Here is a 21,457-nt window from a genome sequence, read left to right as displayed (position 1 = left end):
GCTGTGCATCCTTATAGCAGCAGGCTGCTTTATCTTTCTCCCTAAGAGATGCTGGTGGATCCAAACCATCGCGGAAGTGCAGCCTTGGGGTCAGCAGCACAGCTGCCTAAGGGCTATACCCCAGAACTCCCTCCTCATCACGTAACTAGTGACCTTTAATGCGGCTTCATCAGCATCACCACCTACCAGTGCTTCTGTGGGGGGAAAGACGGGCAATCTCTTCTCATGTGATTTACAGGCTATGAAAACCCACTAGAGCCGCAGCTGTGAGTCAACTCTGAATCCACAGCAAGGAGTTTCAGTTGGTTTTTGTTTGTTTTCATTAGTGTCCTAGAAGTTAGGATTTACAACACGTGGAATAATTACATAATATTGAGAATGATGGACTAGTCTAGTCAACAGGTATATCTGGGGGGGATATCATGAAATGTGTGTCAATATTAATATATTTCTCTAGCTAGCTCAGATAACATATAAAACTGACCTGGCTAAAGACGTGGCTTTACGCCTTGCATAATCTAAATGACTAGTTCAAGGTTTCAGGGGAATGTTTATCAATTTAGAACTCCTTCCTAGAAGGATGAAAGTGCAAATTCGTGCTTGGTGCCAGCAGTGGCGTTCCCCCCGGGCATGGGCAGCCGTGTCCACATCAGGGCTGCTGTGCTTCTAACCTGGGATGTTACTTTTCTCTCCAAAGCCAGAGTGTTTCAAGAAATAAAATTAAGATGGTCAACAACCAAACATGGGGGACTTTTTTATTTTGTTTTGTTTTTTTGGGTGAGTTCTTCATGATGTAGAGGTTTTAAGACCACTCCACCCTGGTGGCCTTGTGTTCCTTTTGGGGGGCATAGAACTGGGGACAGAGGGCTGGCTCCAGGCTTCCCATCGCCAGCCATCCACCCCTAGAGCTGGCTTCCATCTGCTTTAATGTCTCTGAACTCCAGAAGCTGATTCTGAGCCTAAGATTCAAGTGCCAGAGCTTATTTGGATGGTGACTCAAACACTGCTCGGTGTGTGGGCAGAAAGTCAGAGCAGGAAAGGAGCCCATGGAAGGGGTGTTTCTGGCCAGTTAGTGCCCAGAGGACACGTGACGCTCAGTGCCCTGGGGACTTTGGGAGCCTTAGTGCTATTCCCTGGAGAGGAGAGCGACTAATGCATTTATATATACACCACTTCCTGTCGGTTGTTGGTTAAGGGCTACTCTCTGGGGCTGTTCTTCGCAGGAGGAGGAGGTCACTGGGTGCCCTCAGTGGTGAGGCGAGAGGTACGAGGAGGCAGTCGGCTTCGCAGACCTGCTTCAGCTTCCTCTCCTCTAGAGTTCTGGGGGGATGAAGACTCTCCAACCACTTGTCTCACCTCTTCCCAGCACTGCCTTCTTTCCTCACAAATAGCCCCCTTTTCACTCCGAAGGGACCATGTCACCCTCTGCTTACAATCTTTCTCAGTCATCCTGAAGGTCCTCCAGACCCAAGCTCCTGGTGCTGAGGGACCTGGGGTCAGAGAACTGCAGTTCTCTTTCCACTCCTGGGTGATGCCCAGGGGAGACGTGTTCAGCTTCTTAGAGCCACGCCTGAGGCCCCCAAGTTCGTATTTCTGGATGATGCTCCATCTCATCTTGCTTGGGACTTTATGGACACTCTATTCCATATCTTTGTTTGCATCCTTGCCCCCACTAGCCTTTTCCAGTATTGTTGCTGAATGATCTAGCTTAGAGAGGGTAAGTAAGTGAGGAGTCTGAGAAGGCAGATGAGTCACTTCAAAATGTGGCTCTTCAGTCCTGGCACATTGTGTGTGGCAACAGAGCTCAGGGGCCTGGCCCTGAGGGAGGGGAGTGTGGTTTGGGTTTGGGTTCCCTCTTCTGGGCCCCGACCCTCCCACACACACCTGGGTCCCTGTGGTGGCTGCTGCCACCCCACTCAAGGCCTCTCAGTCCAGTCACAGCAGGCACTGACAGGAGGCTGTCCTGAAAACCAGGGCACCCGGAGCCTCACTGCTTCCCTTCTTCCCTCTGTCACAGCGAGGGGCAGGAGATGGCTGTCGGGCAGACATGGTGATCCACAGGGCTCCCCACACGGGGCTCTGGGGTGAGGTCTGCAGCCACGTTATCTTAGCAACTGATTAGGTGATTAAACTCAGGGACAAAGGAAACAGCTGTCAACAACCAGGATCAAAAGCAGATTGTTGATCTCTAAGACCAAATCTTTTCCACAGAGAGGTCTAACCTGGTAATCTCTGGAGACATGTCAGCCAGCTCTGAAGAGGCCTGGTTGGATGTAGAAGACAATGGTTCTGGAGCACCACAGTCAGTCAGATTGTTTTCACACTGTCTTCAAAATATTCTATTAACCAGGAGCAGGAGTCCAGGGGGTCTCAATAAAGCGCAGCCCCTTTAATTTAGAACCTTCTAGAAAGTCAAGCTTTGTGAGGAGAAGCAGGGCAGGACAGTGCTGTCTTTGAGAAGCACAAGTGTCCAGAGGTCAGTAAGAGGGAGCTGCAATGGCCCTTTGCCTTGGTCCAGGGAAGGACTCGGTTAGGGATCTGAGACAGGTGTGGGATGTGGACCTGGACTTTACCAGGTGAGCTCTCCCTGTCTCAGGCTGTATTCCAGAGCACCTGATCCCTTTCTAGAACCTTCTGTCAAGAAGACAGAGCATGAGATCATTAGGAGATCATCCTTGTCCTCTCCCTAAAAACAACAGTAGAGCAACTGGCATAAATTTATGGAGAACACACTAACTGATATACTGGAGACAAACTGAAATGCTCATGGGGCAGACCTGCAACCTGGATTCATGAAGGTGTGCATGTAAGCCAGTAAAGGGATGGTGTGTCTCGTGGCTAACTGGAGAATGCACGAAGGCGTTATGAAGCGATGAACAGATAATGCCACCACACACAGAACACATCTACAGGTCTATGAGTGACATGGGATACCAGTTTACAACCACTCTGTAATCAGGGGACAAAGGTCTTGAAATATAAGGTAAATATGAAACGAGTTTCTTATTGGCTATGCAGGTGTTTTGATTGATATTAGAGTGAAAGTTGGCTTCTGTTGCTGGCCTTGCTTGCCTCTGGATGGAAATGGAAGGTGGAATTTAATTCATACTAAACTAAGATTTGTCTTTCTGACAAAGGTGTGGGGAAGCCACTTTTAAAAAAAAATTATTATTATTATTAAATTTTGATGAAAATTTACAGAGATTTTGGATTTCCATTCATTCATTCATTGTTGCACTTTTCTCCCTGCCCACCCCTCCCCTCCAGTTCATTCTTCTCTTTGAAAAGTAAAAGAAAAATTCTTTCATTGTTATATAATCCCTCCTCCCAAGTCTACTCCACTGTGCAGCCTTCGTTCTGGACTCCTGTCATGACAATAATACCTAATCATATATACCTTTTAAGCAGTTCTTTCTCTCATCTGTTTCAATGCAGTATACATTATTTATCCTATCTCTCTCAGTCTCCCCCGCTAACCCTTATGTCAGTCCCATTTTACAACAGTGGCACTATGCAGCATTTGTCCTTTTGTGACTGAGATATTTCACTCAGCATAATGTCCTCCAGGGTCATCTATTTTGAATAATGTTTCATGAGTTGCTTGTTTTTCAATGCAGCATAGTATTCCATTGTGTGAATATACCACAGCTTCTCTATCCATTCGTTTGTTGATGGGCACTTAGGTTGTTTCCAACTCTTTGCTATTGTGAACAAAGCCACAATAAACATGGGTGTGCATATATCTGCTTGGGTGGTGGTTTCTTTGGGGTATATTCCCAGTAGTGGAATTGCTGGGTCAAATGGTATCTCTATTTGCCACTTTCTGAGAAAGCGCCATACTGTCTTCCATAGTGGCTGCACCATTTTACACTCCCACCAACAGTGAATAAGGGTTCCACTCTCTCCACAACCTCGCCAGCATTTGTTGTTTGCTGTTCTGTTAAATTTTGCTATTCTTTCTGGGGTGAGATGATATCTTATAGCTGTTTTGATTTGCATCTCTCTTAGAGCTAGGGATTTTGAATATTTCTTCATGTGTTTGTTGGCCATCTGAATGTCTTCTTTGATGAAGTGTCCATATCCTTGGCCCATTTTCAATTGGGTTGTTTACTTTTGTTGGGGTGGGGGAGCCACTTTTAATAACTAAGATGGGCCTGACCAAGACATGCGTCTTGGTTTTCTGGTGCTGTTACAACCGAGATACTCCAAGTGGATGGCTTTAACAATCAGAAATGTATCTTCTTATACTTTGGGAGGCAAGAAGAACAAATCCAGGAGGCCAGCTCTAGAGGGAAGCCCCTCTTTCTCTACCTAGTGGTGGAGGAAAACCCATGTTTCCTCCAGCATCTGCAGCTTCCGTTTTCCTTGGAGATCCCTATCTGGCGTGGTCCTCCTCAGTGTCGAGGAACCCTATGATATAAGGGACAAAGTCCAAAAAGATGAACTTTTCCTTTTTATTTCTTCTCCTTTTATCTCTAGTAAAGTAAAAGGCAACACAGGCCACATCCTAGAGAAACTGCTCTTATATCCAATTAAGGCTGTGATGGAATGAAGGAGTTTTACATTGCACTCTTATTTTACAACTTAATTTATTTACAACTATTTATCAGATCATAGGAGAATCACAGCTTCCACATTATATCATTGCATACATTAGATCATGTATGTTTTGGGGGTACAGATACCATGACATAATAGTATTTCCAAGGAATCATTTCATATGCGTGTTAAAACGAGGCAGTGAAAAAGAAAGACTGAATTAATGTATGCAGATTGTAATGTCGGAAAAGAATATATTCTTGAGTTACCAGAAGCATGAACAAATCTGTCTTGAAGGAAGGACAGCCAGAATGCTCCTTAGAAGTGAAGATGGCAAGGCTTGGTCTTGCGTGCTTTGGACATACTAGGAGGGACCTCTTGTTGGAGACAGTCAGTGGACAGGAGAGAGAAGCCCTTGATGAGATGATCTGACTGCTGCTGTGATAGTGGACTCAGACCACGCTGGGGCTCTGAGGATGGCACAGAGTGTTGATTGTGGAGCCAAGAATGCTGTAACTGTTTACAACCTCAGTCTCTTCTCCATCTATCATGGTGCTGCCAATTGGCCCAGTGGTGAGAATCTTTGTCTTCTTGATGAGCTTCAGTCCATACTGAAGACTACAGTCCTTGACCTTCTGCAGCAAGTGCTTCAGGTTTTCTTTCGTTTCAGCAAGAAAGGTTGTGTCATCAATAACATAGGTTGTTGATGAGTCTTCCTCCACTCTTGATGCCACACTCCTCCTCATAAAGCCCTGATTTCCCGAGGCCACAATTCCTTTTTGCTATCCTTTTCAACTCTTCAAATGCAGAACAGAAATTAAAGTTATGCTAGAGAATGAAAGTTTACTCTTCTCCCCAAGGCTGGCTCCAGGAGAAATTCTGGCAGAACCAGGAAAACCATTTACTTTTTCAGATAGTATACTTCTAGAACCAGAATATCCATTCCAAAGGGGTGGGGCAATGTCTTCTATATGAGTGTGGGCCACTTACATCCTGCGCAGTCTTAGAAGATGACATTGGAGACACTTTGGGCATAGAGGCTCATGGGCAGCCTTCTGCTTTCAGGAGCTTCTGGCTTAGGGAACCCTCTTCTCCATGCCTGTGTTCATCTCCATCACAAGCCTTGCTTTATATTCTTTTTCCTGAGATTGGTTCTCTGGGTGATGGAAACAATTAAGTGCAGGGATACAAACTGAAGGTTTGGTGGTTTGAACCCACCAAGAGGTAACTTGAAATTCTGTCAGTCTGCTTCCAAAAATATATCTGCCATTGAAAACTTAATGGAACACATTTCCACTCTGATATGCATGTAGTCACATGAGTCAGTCTACTCAATGGCCGTTCATTTGGTTTTGAGTTTTTTAGCTCGAGATAATTATAGGCAGTCAAGGATAAGAAACTGGAGAGGGAGCTAAAACAAACCAAGGAATGCTGTGACTTAGTGTCTAAGATTTCAACTTGGATCAATTATTGAAGTCGATGTCTGTGTGTAGATCTATATAAGTGCATATTTAGTCTTTGTATCTAAGCCTTATTGTAGTGTAGCCAAAGAGGGTCAGAGGTAATAAAATTGCAACAATTTCTTAATTTTGAAAACTCGTAATTTGATTCTTAACATAAAATATTTGTGAGAAACTGGCTTAGTTTTGTCTCGCTCTGGATGAGTATTCATAGGTTTTTAGCAAAGTTGCAAGAAAAAGAGCAAATACAAGCTAAGATAAAAGAAGTGTATGGTCATATTCCTAGGGGCTTTACAAACCCTGTGAGGAATGGATTTCCGAGTTGAAGAGATTACCAGCATTTCCAGTGAAGAGACAGTGACTTCTCAGGAGACTCACAGACTTGACACCTGTTTGGTCATATTACATATCTTGGTTATTTTAAGGATATAGCAAATGATTAACTGAGTCTCCTCAGAAAGATGGAGTTACAGAAAATTTTCTGGAAGCTTCTAGAGGTCTCTTCCTCCTCTTGCAAGACCACCTACTGAACTGAGGGTTCCTTCTCCTAGTAGCAAGGATGACAGCATGAGAGACCAAACTTGTCACAAATGCAAGGAATTTCTTTAAAGAAAAAGTCATCTTGTAGGATGGTTATTATGCTCCCACCCAAAAAGGTGCTATTTTAAAATAGACCACCCCCTTGCTTCTACATCATTTGCCTTCGTATTTGAAGGATTAGCTTTCCCCTCATGGTCATGTGACTAATATGCACAGGAAAGCAGGTGAACCAGTTACTTTATGCTTTTATCCTCCACCCCCATCTTAGCTCCCAAGTCATGAGGAGGCTCAGTTCAGATCTGCGGTTCATAGGTTCATTTTGAGTCGTGGGTGACACGATGGTACCTAAGACCACCATCGTCACATCAGACCAGTACTCTGAGAAGACAAACATGTTTCTGCCTTCAAAGAATCTTCTGTTCTGGTTGAAACTTTGAGCATCTGCATTCATAAGCAAAATTCAGCCTAAATCATCAGACTGAAGCTGTTTTATACTAGCTCACAGTGTCAAAACATCTTCTCTTCATCAGCTTGGGTTCTGGTCAGATCATCCCTAGTCATCCAATGCTAGGGCCAGTGGACCAGCCACGAGCTCAGGAGTCCACACATCCTGTATTCTAGACCGGCTGGTCGCTTTACTCTCAACCCCTTGCAGGTCCAAGTGGTAACCATGAGCGAGATACTATACTGTCCACGTGCCTTCTTGACCTTTTAGTCCTCGAAGGAGGCTCTTGGTGGACCCTGGCTTTTCCTGTCTCATTGTGTCTCATAGCAAACTGCTTGCTTCAATTTTAAATTGATTTTTAACTTTACAATCATGGCAGGTCTACTGGTCCCTTCAAATGCACATTTTTTTCAGCTCCAAGATACTGGATGGGGCTTAAGCCTCAGTGCTCTCTACAAAGGTCTGAGACTGTCAGTAAATAATGCTGTTTCTCTGGGGCAAATCTTCCCTCCCCTCTTAGTATATTCAGTCAAGTACTGGTTGAGGGAAGACTTACATATTTTCTGTAATCTACAGTTGTTGTTAAGTGCTGGCCGTCGCATCTCCTGAGACTCAAAGTGACCTACACTATCCATTATTAAATTCTACCATTTGGTTTACACCACTACATAGAAAAAAAGATTCTCAATATCTACCAAGTACATTTTTTTAAAAAAGCAACCAACATAAATTTTAATACATAAACCTTTAAAAACATTCCCATGTTGTAAAAAAAAAAAAACCCAACCAAAAACCCAAACAAACCCAAACAATCCCCATGTCATCTTCATCTTCATGTACATATGACCTTGGACCTTTGGCTTTTGGCTTGGGCCTCTCTGGAAGTGGCTTTTCTAGTCATTGTCTTCAGCATCAAAAGTAACTAACTTCCCTGTACTTCCCAGGCCCCTAACTCCTTATTCTTCCTCATGACTATGGAGTTTATTAGGGGAGTAATGGGTCAGAACTTAAGATTCTTTTGCCTGGACAGCACAGACAGATCTTTTGTTCTGCCAATTATGACGTCTCCCTCAGCCCTTCAATAAGCTGGGCCGAAGGTTCTGGCTCATGCTCCGTGGGGAGGCAGGTCCAGCCCAGCCGTGACTCCCATGGGTCTCTGGCTCTCCACCATCCTTGCTGTTGTGCTGCTGCTGCCATTGCTGGTCTCAGGCCTTGTCCTCTTGCACTAGAATTTCTGGCCCAAATGGATGTGCGACACTCTCCACTTTTCCTTTCTTGATGGTGGTAAGATTCCTGCTTTCTGCTTCAGAACCTGCTCACTGGAAGCCTAGCAGGATGGCCAGGTTGGCCAGCCCCCTCCTCAGCAGTCTACCAGGCTTGTAGGCCTGTTTGGGATGGTAATGAGGAAAAAGAGCATGGGATGCAGATGGCAGCTTTTTGGTGCAGTGGTTTCTACAGGACATCAGGCATCACTTAATATGGCAAATTCTGGTTTAAACTGGCTCTGGCCACAGGTGCTCCGTGTTCCTCTCCCACCCAGGCTATCACACTCCCACAGATGTGGCTTTTAGAAACAGGCGTCTGAACATGTAGGTTTGGGCCCCAGCTGTATCTTCAAGGTCTCTAGGCCCATTTCTTAGCAAACTCATCTCCTATGGTGGGAGTGAGAGTAAATGAAGTAGTGTATGTAGAAGTAAGTTGTAAAGAGTAACTGCATTTTTGTTGTTGCTAAGACTTACTCTCCAAAAGGAAAAGGATAGACAACTTCTCTACACTGCTGTGTCTCCTCACTGTCCACACCCTTCAGCATAGGGTCTTGCTCCTGCTAAGTGAGCCTGTTTGTTGCAAATCTGAAGACTGGGCAGAAAAAGAGCTAATCTCTTCACTACTTCAGAGAAACTGGCTTCTTCAAATAGATGGTTGCTGTGTATCAAGACTGTGGAGTTTGTTCCTAACAGGAAATGGGGCCTAATGGATATTGTATTTTTATTCGTATCTCCCACTAAAAACTGCCTTCTGATGGCCTGGTGGTAAGAATCTGAGCTGCAATCCCAAAGGCTCATGGCTTGATTCCACCAGCTGCTCCACAGAAGGACAGGCAGTCTCCTCCTGTGAAGTTACTGCCTATGAAAACCCGCTGGAGGGTCAGCTATGGGTCATTTCCGACTCAACAACAACATGTAAAATGTACACATACACACACTCTCGAATTTTTGTTCTTGATAGAGAAAGAATGTCATAACTGCTGCCAATCTAGAAAGTCAAGACAAGTTAGAAAGAAGAAAATAAGAATGATTTATAGTTATCATTGAGAGATGATGATACTTAGTATGGGACTAGAGGTTCCGCATGAGCACAGTTAAGTGCTCTGGGATCCCCATTCTTCTCGTGTCAGCCACAATTTGTCATAATCCACACAGTCAAATGCCTATGCATGTCAATAAAACGCAAATAGTTATTCTTCTGGTACTCCTTACTTTCAGCCAGGATCCATTTAACATCAGAGTGCTATCCCTGGTGGCATGGCCTCTTCTAAATCCTGTTTGAAATTCTGGTAGTTCCTTATCTATGTAGTCTTTCAGATGTTTTTTTAATGCTCTACAGCAGTATTTTGCATTCATGTTATGTTAATAGTATCATTTGATAGTTTCCACAATCAGTTGGATCACCTTATTGAGAATGGGAACAAATATGGACCTCTTAAATCTATTGGTCAGACAGCTGTCCTCCAGATTTTCTGGCATGACCTGTGAGTGCATCCAAAGCTGCATCTGTTAATTGAAACAAGTCAATTGGTATCCCATTGATTCCTGGGGCCTTATTTATTGCCAATTTTCTACTTCCTCATTCATTACCATTGGCTATACTTGGACCAGAAGGCTGTTGTACAAACAGATCAGAGGAGCACTGCGTGGTTTGGAATTGGGAAGGGAGTGTTCCAGGGTTGTATTATCTCTCCATACTTACTCAGTCTATATGCTGAGCAAATTATCTGAGAAGCTGGTCTCTTTGAGGAGGAGTGTGGCATTTGGATTGGAGGGAGATTTATCAATAACCTGCATTATGCAGATGATACAACTTTGCTTGCTGAAAGTGAGGGGGACTTGAGGCACTCATTGCAGAAGATCAAGGAATGTGGCCTTCGGTATGGACTGCATCTCATTGTCAAGGGAAACAAAGATTCTTACCACTGAACTGATTAGCAGCATCATGATGGATGGAGAGAAGATTGAAAGTGTCTACAGCTTCATCTTGCTTGGATCCACAATTTGATCCACAATCCACACTTGGTACCAGCAGTCAGGAAATAAGGAGACACACTGCACTGGGAATATCTGCAGTTAGGGACCTTTCCAAATTACTGAGGAGTAGTGATGTCAGTTTGAAGACTAAGGTGTGTCTAGTTCAGGCCCTAGTCTTTCTGACTACTTGCAATGCATCGGAAAGCTGGACAATCAATAAGGATGGCAAGAAAAGAATTGTTGCCTTTGAGCTGTGGTGTTGGAGAAGAACACTGAACATCCCAAGGACGGCCAAGAGAACAAACAGCTTTGTCTTGGAGAGGGTGCAGCTGGAGTGCTCTTTGAAGGCAAGAATGATGAGGCTTTGCCTCACATACTTCGGACGTGTTGCTAGGAGGTGCTATTCCTTGGAGAAGGATGCTGGGAAGGGTGGAGGGTTGGCGAAGGAGAGGAAGACCCTCAACCAGGTGGGTTGACACAGTGACTTCTGCAATGGGCTCTTGTGTGTCAGGAAGTGTGAGGATGATACAGGACAGAACAGATCTTTTATTTATAGGGTCACTGGCACCACCACCAAAACCAATATGAGACTGAGCCTTTCTTCTGTGTCTGTCATGATTCTAAATCTTCATCTGTATTATATTATTTTCATAATAGTTTTAGGATATGGGGGACTCTGATTATCCTCTTTTTATGTCAGGGAAATTGAGGCACAGGAGGTGTTAGCAACTTCTCCAAGATAATAGTTTTGAGTGTCTATGTGTGGGTGTGTGATCTTTTCAGAATTAGTGTTATACTGCATTCAGTTCTGAATCTTATTTTTAAATTCATTTAACATTATTTCTGTGGCCTAGTGGCAAGAGGCTGCACTGCCATCCTGAAGGCATGTGGTTCAAGTCCACCAGGTGCCCTGAGGGAGAAGGGCGGGCAGTCTCCTCCTGTGCGATTAACTGCCTCTGAAAACCTGCCAGAGGGTCAGCTATGGGTCAGCTCCGACTCGACGGTAAACAACAGCAATTATATCATGTACATATCTCATATTAAAAAAAATAGTATCAATCTAATAATTAATATCATTAAGAAAACATGTCATTATTCTAATGGATGCATATTATTGTTGTTGCTTATTGTCATGAGTTGACTGTGACTCACTATGACTCCACATACAATAGAAGGAAGTGTTTCCCAGTTCTTTGCTATCTTCACCATCACTGGTGTCTGTGTTATCTAGCCTCCACTCCCCTCCCTCACCCACTCAGTGCTATGGAGTTGGAACTGACTCATAGCTGACCATCCAGCAAGTTTCCAGAGGCTCTAAATTCAGGAGGAGACTGCCCACTTTTCTCCCATGGAGTCGCTGGTGGATTTGAACCACCAGAGAGGGACCACCTTTGGGTTAGCAGCACAGCTCCCTTTGGGCTGCGCCACCAGAGTGCCTTTGTTATCTAGTCTTAGTTAACAGAAATGCCACAAGTGGGCAGGTTTAACACAGATATTTATTTTTATCACAGTTTAGAAGTACAAATTCAGAGCACAAGCTCTAGAAGGAAAAAGCCTTATTTCCTTTCAACATCTCTGAGCCCAGACTTCCTTGGAAATGTGGCTTGGAAACATTCTGTTACTGGATCTAGGAGGCTCCCCTAGCTCTGGTGACCTAGTGGCAAGGAGCTGCGCTGGGATCCCAAAGGCATGTGGTTCAAATCCACCAGCTGCTCTGTAGGAGAAGGAGGGGCATTTTCCTCCTGTGCGATTAACTGCCTCTGAAAACCTGCTAGACGGTCAGCTAGGGGTCAGTTCTGACTTAATGGTGCACAAGAACATATAAGATCTGACTTAAATAAGGACGAGTTAACATTTGTTGTTGTTGGGTGCCTTTGATTCAGTTCCAGCCCATAGTGAGCCTGTGCACAGCAGAAGGGAAGACTGCCCAGTCCTTCAGCATTAAAATCCAGCAGGTATGATTTACCACCCATCATTAAGTGGAGGACAGTTCACATAACGCAGGGTAACTGTTATACAATACTGAGAACCCTGGCCTAGCTAGGTTGACATATATTTGTGGGGGGAGGCACACAATTCAGTCCATTGCAATTGGTATGTTTGAGTCCACTGTTGTAGTTAACTGTATTTTGTGTTTCTTCCTACCCAGGAGGCTCATCTTGTAGCACAACATCAAACATCCTGTTGTTACTCATTGACTGATTTTCAAAAGTAGATTGAGGAGACTTTTTCTCCTAGTCTGTTTTAGTCTGGATGTTGTGTTGAAGTCTGTCTTTCTTCCTTGGGTGACTCTTCTGGTATGTGAAATAATTGTATCATGGCTTCCAGCATCATAACAACAAACAAGCCACTACAACAGGATGAAATGACAATTGGGTGGTGGCTGTAGACTTAGTAGCATGGAGTTAGTTCTACTTTATAGCAACCCATAATATAGACTAGAGCTGCTTCATACAGTTTCAAAGGCTGTGAATCTTTACAGAAGCAGATTTCCATGTCTTTCTCTTGTGGAATCCTTGGGAGTTCAAACTCCTGACCTTTTGGTTAGCAGCGAGACCCTTAATCACCATGCCACCAGGGCTATGATGGCTACACAGTACTCCATAATGCATTTACCCTGTTGCCTTTTGTTAGCAGTTAAGTCTCTCTCTCTCTCTCTTTGCATTACATTTAAGACTACAATGAATCTCCTTGTACATAAGTCTTTATTTGTGTTGCTCATAATTTCCATGGAATTAATTCCTCTAAGTGGGGATTAGTATATCTGTGGGTATAAGTTGTCAAATTGCTTTCCAGAGGATCACACTAATTCACCATCCATCACATGAAAATGCCTCTCACCATATATTTGCCACCATTGCTCATTGTAATTTATTTTTATTGCAGTAAAATTCACATACCATAAATTAACCATTTAACCATTTTAAAGTGTACAGTTGAGGGGTTTTTAGTATATTCACAAAGTGTGTAATGATCACCACAATCCAATTCCAGAAGATTTTCCTCACACCAAAAAGAAACCTTTATGACTACAAGCCATTAGGTCACTTTCCATCTCCTTTTTCCCTGGTACCTGGCAGCCACTAGTTTACTTTCTGTCTCTATGGATTTGTCTATTCTAGATATTTCATATAATGGAACTGAAATAGCTGTTGGTTGCTTTTTTAAAATGTCTGTAGATTTGATAGACTGGTCAGTGGCAGCTAACAACAGCAACAACATCTTATTTTAAGTTGAACAAAAGGCTCTTGCTTGTCATTTTGATTACTAATATTTCTTTGGTGAATTATCATTTTTGTCTTTAGCCCATATTATATCAGTCTTAGTGTTTTTGTCAGCCTGGGTGGTACAACTGGTTAACAAGTGTGCTGATAGGGAAAAAAGGTCCTTGTCTCCTTTCAGCATTGGCGACCTTGGCATTCTATGGAGATGTCTTTGTGTGTCTTGGCATCAATCTTTAGCAGGGTCTGGGAGGTTCTCAGCACAGAAACTCGTGGTTTAAAGGATTTTCTCTACTCCCAGATCTTCCTTGGTTGGTAGACAGGCCCTGTCCTCTCTGCTGGCTTTTCTCTTCTTTTATTACTTGTAAGATAAAAAGGCTAGCCAGGTCACATGACTGGGAAATTCCTTTTACATTACCTGATTCACATCTCTCCCTAAACCCCTTACAACTGAATGGCAGATCTCATCAGATTGCATCATGGGAATGACTGCATTACTGCATAATTGCCAAACCACTGAGGATCATGGCCCAGCCAGTTTGATACATATTTTGGGGGAACATAAATTCAGTTCATGAGAATCACTCTTTAGGCTAAACAAAGAAACTTCCTAGTCCTGGATCATCTCTCTGATATTTAATATGTTTTAGCCAATTGCCTAGGCTGTTGTGTCAATAGCCTTGAAAGGTCCCCTCATTTTTGTTGGCTTAATCAAATATGATGTCCTTTTCTATCTCCTGGTCTTTTTGGATGATGTGTTCAAATTAAGCAAGATGAAGTCATGTCACCCTTCCTTCTAAGGAGCATTTCAGCTTCATTTCTTCTAAGACTAATTTGTTCATCCTCCTTGCAATCTGTTATGGTCAATCTTCTTCACCAACACCACGGTCAGAATACATCAATTCTTTTTCTTTTTCATTGTCCAGCTTTCATGTGCCTATAATATGATTGAAGACTCCAGCTTGGGAGAGATGAACTTTCAAATTTGCTTTTTATAGCTTTCAAGAGGTCATTCAAGTAGATTTGCTTGCTGAAGTACACCATTTGATTTCCTGAATTTACAAGGACATTGATCATGGATTTGAGTAGAGTGAAATAATTGACAACCTCAGTTTTTTCCTCATTACATTACTTTGATTCTCACCACTGGGCCAGTTGGCAGCATCATTATGGATGGTGAAGAAATTGAGATTGTTAACAGTTTTCGTTTACTTGGTTCCACCATCAACACTCTTGGTTTGTCAAGAGACAAACTGTATTGGGAAAGTCAGCTGTCAGGGACCTCTTCAGAGTACTGAAGAGCAATCATGTTAGTCTGGAGACTAAGGTGCACCTGATGCAGGCCATAGGCTTTGCAATTGCTTGTTATGCATCAGAGAGCTAGGCAATGACTTGGGCTGATAAAAAGAGAATTGATGCTTTTGAGCTGTGGTGCTGGAGAAGAGTGTTGAGTATACCATAGACTGCTAAGAGGTCAAACAGGTTCCTCTAGAGAGGGTGAAATCAGGCTGTTCCTTGGAGGCAAGGATTCAGACACTTTGTCTGACATACTTTGGATATGTTACAAGGAGGGATCAGTCCTTGGAGAAGGACATCATGCTTGGCAGGATGGAAGGACAGCGCAGGAGAGGAAGACCCTTGATGAGATGGATCAATTCAGTAACTAGGGTAATAGGGGCAGGTGTGTCAGAGGCAATAAGGTGGGAACAGGATAGAACAGAGATTAGGGCTCTTGTACATAGGGTCACTATGAGTCGCAAGCAACTAGAAGGCACATAACAACAACAACAACATTACTTTGGTGGATAAAATTTTTTTCCTCAGACTTTTTCCTCTCCATCTACTTGAAACTTATGCAATTCTTATGGGTTCTGGCACTTTGTTTTTTCTTCTGCCCTCACCCCCCACCTGCCCCTAGGAGGCTCTGAAGGATGATTGTGAAGTTATGGATGCAGAGACTTGGGATGTGAACTACTCAGCACCGCTGAGTTTGCAGCCATGCATCGAAGATGGGCCCAAAGGCCCAGTTTTCAGGACCTGCATGCTTGGGTGGAGGGCTTTCCTACATGCCCACAGGGGCTAAAGGGAGGAAACTGTAAAAGTCAGTAGAGTGACAAAAGTTTTCATTGGGAATACACACATGTGCAGTGAACAGAAAAGATCAGTGACAACTTGACACCCTGCTGAATGGCCTTCACTCAATACTTTGTTTAAATAACTACATCACCCACCCACCTCCATCATGCAGTGAGGAACTTGGGGATTAAACCATAATAGCGCATTTTAGAAATGAAAAAGCAAATGCAATTGAACTGTTGATCACTTTGCCAGGTGCAAATGCTAGCAGTGAATGCTTGGGGTTACATGTATCTCAAGGAAAGGAGGGATTTTTAGAGTTCTTAACATGGAAAACCCCATGCACTCCTAGAACTGTAGGTGAGAATCTTGCACTTATGTGCAAGTATGCATTTTCCCAGGGAGAAATCCTGCCCCCCCCCACCCCGCCCTTTGTCAAGTTATCAAAGGTGTTCTTGACAAGAGAAGAGTTTGGAACCTGGGAGGTAGGTCATAGGTGGGTGCAGTATCCTTAAAGGCACAGCTGACTTCTTGTCCAAGAGTCACAGCTGTGGGCTCTTGGCTGGGCTCCCTGACCCCCGCTCCCTCACACCACCTTGTCTTACAGTGCTGGTGAAGGGCCAGGTCACCACCAAGTACTACCGGCTGCTGTCCAAGCTGGGTGGCTGGGTGTGGGTGCAGAGCTACGCCACCGTCGTGCACAACAGCCGCTCCTCCCGGCCCCACTGCATCGTGAGTGTCAATTATGTCCTCACGTAAGTCAGACGTATTTGTTCCTCTCCTTGCTCATGTCTTCTCCCCTGTCCTTCATCAGGTCGTTGCAATGAGCACCATTTCTCTCTTTTTCTAAAGCTGTTCATTTGTCTCATGGTCTGGTTTGGATTTTTTAAAAAAAATTTTTATTTAACCACTCAGTAAAAGTGATCTTTTGCAAGGTACAGACGGTTTGTAGATTCAACAATGGGGACTGGGTGGTAGGCCCTGGCAGGAACCCCAGACAAATAGCTGGACCCTGAGCACAGCGTGGAGTCTGAAGGGTGAGGGTGGGAGTAGGCAGGGGGTGGGCGGGAGGTCCTTCCCATCTCCCCATCTTGAATAGGAGACAAAGAGGTTGCCTGTCCCAGACCAGGAATATGCATCTGTGCAAACCATGCCCACACACATTTGGGTAATCTCAAATGCTGTCTGGGTCAGGAAGACTATCCCTACCTCTCATCTTCCTATATAAATGGAAAAAACTCCAACCCATTGTCGTTGAGTTGGAACTAACAGCTGGAGCTCTAGCTGGTTTTCAGAGGCCGTAAATGGCACAGAAAGAGACTGTCTATCTTTCTCCTTTGGTGCTGCTGGTGGATTCAAACCACCAGAGAAGCACCACCTTTGGCTTAGCGACACAACTCCCTGTAGACTGACTATACCACCCGAGTCCCCTTACTTCCTATGGAGTTGAAATTATGACATGAAAATGTGATAGTTCTAAAATGCAGATTCGGTTACAAATACTTCTAAGAACCTGAGAATCAACAGAATGTAAGTCCAATTGAGACCACACATTGTCTCCTGTCCACTTTGGCAGTTGCTATTAGGTAGAGTTTGAACCGACCCATAGCTGACTCTCTGGCAGGTTTTTAGATCGAGTTAATCACATGGGAGGAGATTGCCAATCTGTCTTCTGTGGAGATGCTGGTGGCCTTGAACCGTGTGCCTTCAGTATTGCAGTGCAGCCAGTGCAGCTCCTTGCCACTAGGCCACCAGAGCTCCAGGGTGGCTAGGCTGTATAACTCTGTGCATATAACTCTAGCGCTGAACTTGCCATCTTTGCAGCTTCTTCAGCTCATCCTGAAAGGTTCCACTTTGTATTGTAGATGGTGTTAGGATTTAGACTCAGCTTCTTTCTAGTCACAGAAGGCCTGCCAGTTTCCTGTGCTTTAGAAGTAGAGTGGTTTTTGCACAAACAGTAGGAAGGAAATGTTTTAGCCCCTTAATGATTCTTCCTGAGCAGGCAGGTGTGAAGAGGCAGCTCTTTAGGGCCAAGATGGGCACCAGATGTGAAAAAAGACATATCTGGAAGCCAGGTTCCTGGTCCCTCAAAGGTTCCTACACTCAGGCCTTTTGAGGTGCCAAGTGAAAAAGAGTTGGGCCAAAGATGCTCACAGTGGATGAGGTGGGCTCTGCCTTCATAGCCTTCCTTGTGACCTGCAGTGTCACAGGAAATGCCCGGGACTTTATAGGATTATAGAGAGCTGCATTGACCTCTATTCAGTGTGGTCTTTACAGCATCTGGGGTCGCTGAGCTCACGGCTATGGGGTGACTCACATAATGAAGGTGAACTCTGCCCTTTTCTCAAATTGCATCCACACCCAACTGAGCCAGCCTCAGTGAATGATACACCAGAACTCAGAAAGAACCTGCTTAGGGGTGGTTCTTGGCCAGGAATGCCACACTTCCTCCACATCCTGCCGGACATGACCATGCCCTCCTCTTACTTCCCAGGGATATTGAATACAAGGAACTTCAGTTGTCCCTGGACCAGGTCTCCACTTCCAAGTCCCAGGATTCCTGGAGGACCACCTTGTCTACCTCACAAGAAACTAGGAAATTAGCTAAACCAAAAAATACAAAGATGAAGACAAAGCTGAGAACAAACCCTTACCCTCCCCAGGTAATACGGGCATCTTGCTGGCATGGGGTGTAGGTGGCATCCATTCCTAGGGGCTGGGGACAGCCAAGCACGTTAACTGCATAACAGGGATCTTCCCATCTGTATGGTTCACTGTGAAGTGAAGCAGAATCTCTCTAGAAATAGCCTTCCTAGAGGGCAGGGACACAGCCCAGGGAAGGCAGTGAAAAGGCCATGTTCAAATAGAGCTTTTGGAGTTGTCAAGTCTAGGAAATGGGGCAGTGATGATTCTGTGTTAGAATTCTCCCCTACCATGCTCGAGATCCAGGGTCCAAATCCAGTCAGTGCAGCTCATGCACAACCACCATCCCTCTGTCAGTGGAGGCTTGTGTATTGCTAAGATGCTGGCCAGGTTTCAGGGGAGCTTCCAAACTGAGATAGACTAGGAAGAAAGACCTAGCTATCTGCTTCCCCTCACCAACCAGTGAAATCCTGTAGACCACAATAGTCTGGTATAGACCTTACCATATGGATGGGGCAGGGCTGGGCAGCGTTGCATGCCTTGTGCATGAGTTGGAATCTGCTGTCAGTGACACAAGGGGGTCTAGGAAAAAGTAGTGAGGGTATGCGAGCCTGTTAGAGTCCACGTAAATGTGGATCAGAACACCCCTGGTTTCATAGCATTTCAAAATGAAAAGCTTCCCTTTATTTCTTTGTTTCTGCCATTTATAAATAAGTGGTTTGCAGGCTCCTAGAAATAGCACGTGTAGCTGTAGGAGTCCCTGGGTAGCACCGACTAGAGGAGATACTGGTGGTTTGCACCCGCTCAGAAGTGCTTTAGAAAGCAGACTTGGTGAAGCGCTTCTGAAAGGCCATAGCCCTGAAAACGCCATGGAGCAGATCCACCCTGCACTCATGGGGTCACCGTGAATCGGCATCAAGCTGACAGCACCTAACAAGTGTGTTACTACTAATTCATGGTGAGGGTGACCTTTCCACCCCAGGATGGGCCTCTAGGGGATTGCTGGCCATGCATCTGTCCTTAACAGGCAACCCCCAGTGGTGGCCTAGGTGGGGATTGCTGGAGATTGGGGCGGGGTGGGGGACACACACACTGTCTCAGGATTTAGAACTTTGAGGCCTAGAAGTTACTTACCCCACTCCACCCCTGATCTGGACTTTCATCTGCCTTCTTTGCCATGCAGCAATATAGCTCGTTCCAAATGGACAAACTGGACTGCGGCCAGATGGGAACCTGGAGAGGCAGCCCCACAACACCCGCCCCAGCGCCCCCGGAACAGCAGCTCCATTCAGAAAGCAGTGACCTTTTGTACGCCCCTCACTACAGCCTGCCTTTCTCCTACCACTATGGACACTTCCCTCTAGACTCTCATGTCTTCAGCAGCAAAAAGCCAATGTTGCCGTCCAAGTTTGGGCAGCCCCAGGGGTCCCCGTGTGAGGTGGCACGCTTTTTCCTGAGCACACTGCCAGCCAGCAGCGAGTGCCAGTGGCATTATGCCAACCCCTTAGTGCCTAGCAGCCCGTCTCCGGCTAAAAACCTTCCTGAGCCACCGGTGAACATTGCTCGGCACAATCTTGTGCCAAACTACGAAGGTGGGTCGTGAGCGCACGTGGGAGGTTTCGGGCGAGTGGGGGGAGGGTGAGCCTTGGGGCAGTGGTGATGGGTGGCAGATGGAAAAAACCTCCTTCCACTCCAGGCAAGTGTTTCCTTTCTTCGCTTTTAAGTGGGGATTGCTATGCTTTCCTGCTCTCCACGTGACTGCCTGGGGGAGGGGGCGGCAGGGAGCAGAATGGCTGGCAGCATCCTTGTATCACATGGGTGCCAGTGATGCTAGTTCAGAGGGTGAAGGAACATGGAATATTCAGCCACCTTCTATAAAAAGCCTAGCCTCTCTTGCCCCCTGAAAAGGAGACAAAATGATCTTCAAAGCCGCTCCTCCTGCATTTATTTTGTAAGAATACTTTCCACTCCACCCAAAAATGGATCTAGGAGGCAAATAGCTCATTGGTTTTTCTTTTCACACCAGTTTTTAGAGTGTAGAAAACAGGGGTGGGAAAACTTAGGGTTTGGAGGGAGAAATGTCACTCACAAGTACAAGTAACATAAACCCTGAAGGCCTCAGTTTTTTCATCTATAAAGTATGATAAAAAGCTGTGAATTCTGCCTGCATGCAGGAGTTGGCACAAGGTGGATGATGGCAGCCCACTATGACTACTTCAGCAGAGAGGAATGGTCCCTCAGCCTGTTGGCAGGCGGGCAGATGTCCTCAGTGAGGGTGCCACTGACTGTCCTGGGCTAGACAGTCCTATTGCTCATAGGCCCAACCTGATGGAGGTTGAGGACAGTTACAGAGTGTATTCCTGTGTAGCCAGGACCTAATCGTGGTCCTGGGGCATGGTGGTTCAGTGTTTGCACTCTCACCTTACACTCAGGAGACACAGTTAGTTTGTGTTCCTAGCCAGTGTGTGTGGTGAAGAGATGGTGTTTCTGCAATGCTAACCAAGCTTTGGTGGCGCTTCCAGACTCTGTCTCCAACTCATCATGGGAATGGCACAGGACAGGTAGCCTTATGAGCCACAAGCCAACTTGACAGCACCTAAGAACTGGTGTTGAATACCATGGAGTAGAAACTGACCCATAGCTGATCCTCCAGCAGGTTTTCAGAGGCAGTTAATCACACAGGAGGAGATTGTCCATTCTTCTCATGCAAAGCAGCTGGTGGAATTGAACTAAGTACCTTTGCATTGGCAGTGCAATTCCTTACCACTTAACCACGAGAGCTCCCTACCTACTGACAACTGTTATTGTTCTGTGCTTTGGAGTCACTTGCACCTCATAGCAACCCTATGTACAATGGTTCTGAATCCAGCCCTATCTTGAGCCAATCACTACTGCTCCTGGTCGACCAAACAGTGCAAATGCCCCTAAATGCTGGGTAAACATTAGGTCTGGATGATGTAGCAATGAGAATTACATCTGCTCCTGAGGAAGGAGAGAGCTCCCTGGAGTCACCTCCCACTCCCCTTTCTCCTCCCCAGGGACCTTTTTGGTCTATGGCTCTGTCTTTATAATAATTCTGCCTTCCAATTCTTCTCCAAAACTGAAAAGGGAAGCAGGTAATGGATAGAGCTCTACATTTTCTTAGAAATTACTAGTATATGTCTCCAAAAACAACCAGAAAGAACATTCCAGTGACCAGGACAGAGCCTACCTCTTTTCCCGCTTCTCCTAAAATCTCAGATTTAGGTCCTCATGCTAAGCATTGCATTGGGTCCCTCAAATATCAGAGGA

The 21,457-nt window shown here is 45.1% G+C and overlaps 1 protein-coding gene across 1 annotated transcript in view; it reads left to right on the top strand.

Annotated features, from left to right (window-relative positions):
- The window catches only part of SIM2 (single-minded family bHLH transcription factor 2), a 65,486-nt gene extending 45,717 nt beyond the window's left edge, over positions 1–19,769 (top strand). Inside the window, exons 8-10 of the mRNA XM_006886724.1 lie at positions 16,131–16,278; positions 18,018–18,186; positions 19,350–19,769. Of these exons, the coding sequence (XP_006886786.1) occupies positions 16,131–16,278; positions 18,018–18,186; positions 19,350–19,769 (737 nt within the window). The remainder of the gene's footprint in view (positions 1–16,130; positions 16,279–18,017; positions 18,187–19,349) is intronic.
- Positions 19,770–21,457: the final 1,688 nt, after the last annotated feature.

This window comes from Elephantulus edwardii, unplaced genomic scaffold, assembly GCF_000299155.1.
Source record: "Elephantulus edwardii isolate Elephantulus edwardi_28Jun2011 unplaced genomic scaffold, EleEdw1.0 scaffold00051, whole genome shotgun sequence".
NCBI classification, from domain to species: domain Eukaryota; kingdom Metazoa; phylum Chordata; class Mammalia; order Macroscelidea; family Macroscelididae; genus Elephantulus; species Elephantulus edwardii.
The sequence above is the reverse complement of the archived record's forward strand: the minus strand, read 5'-3'. Positions and strand labels throughout refer to the sequence as shown.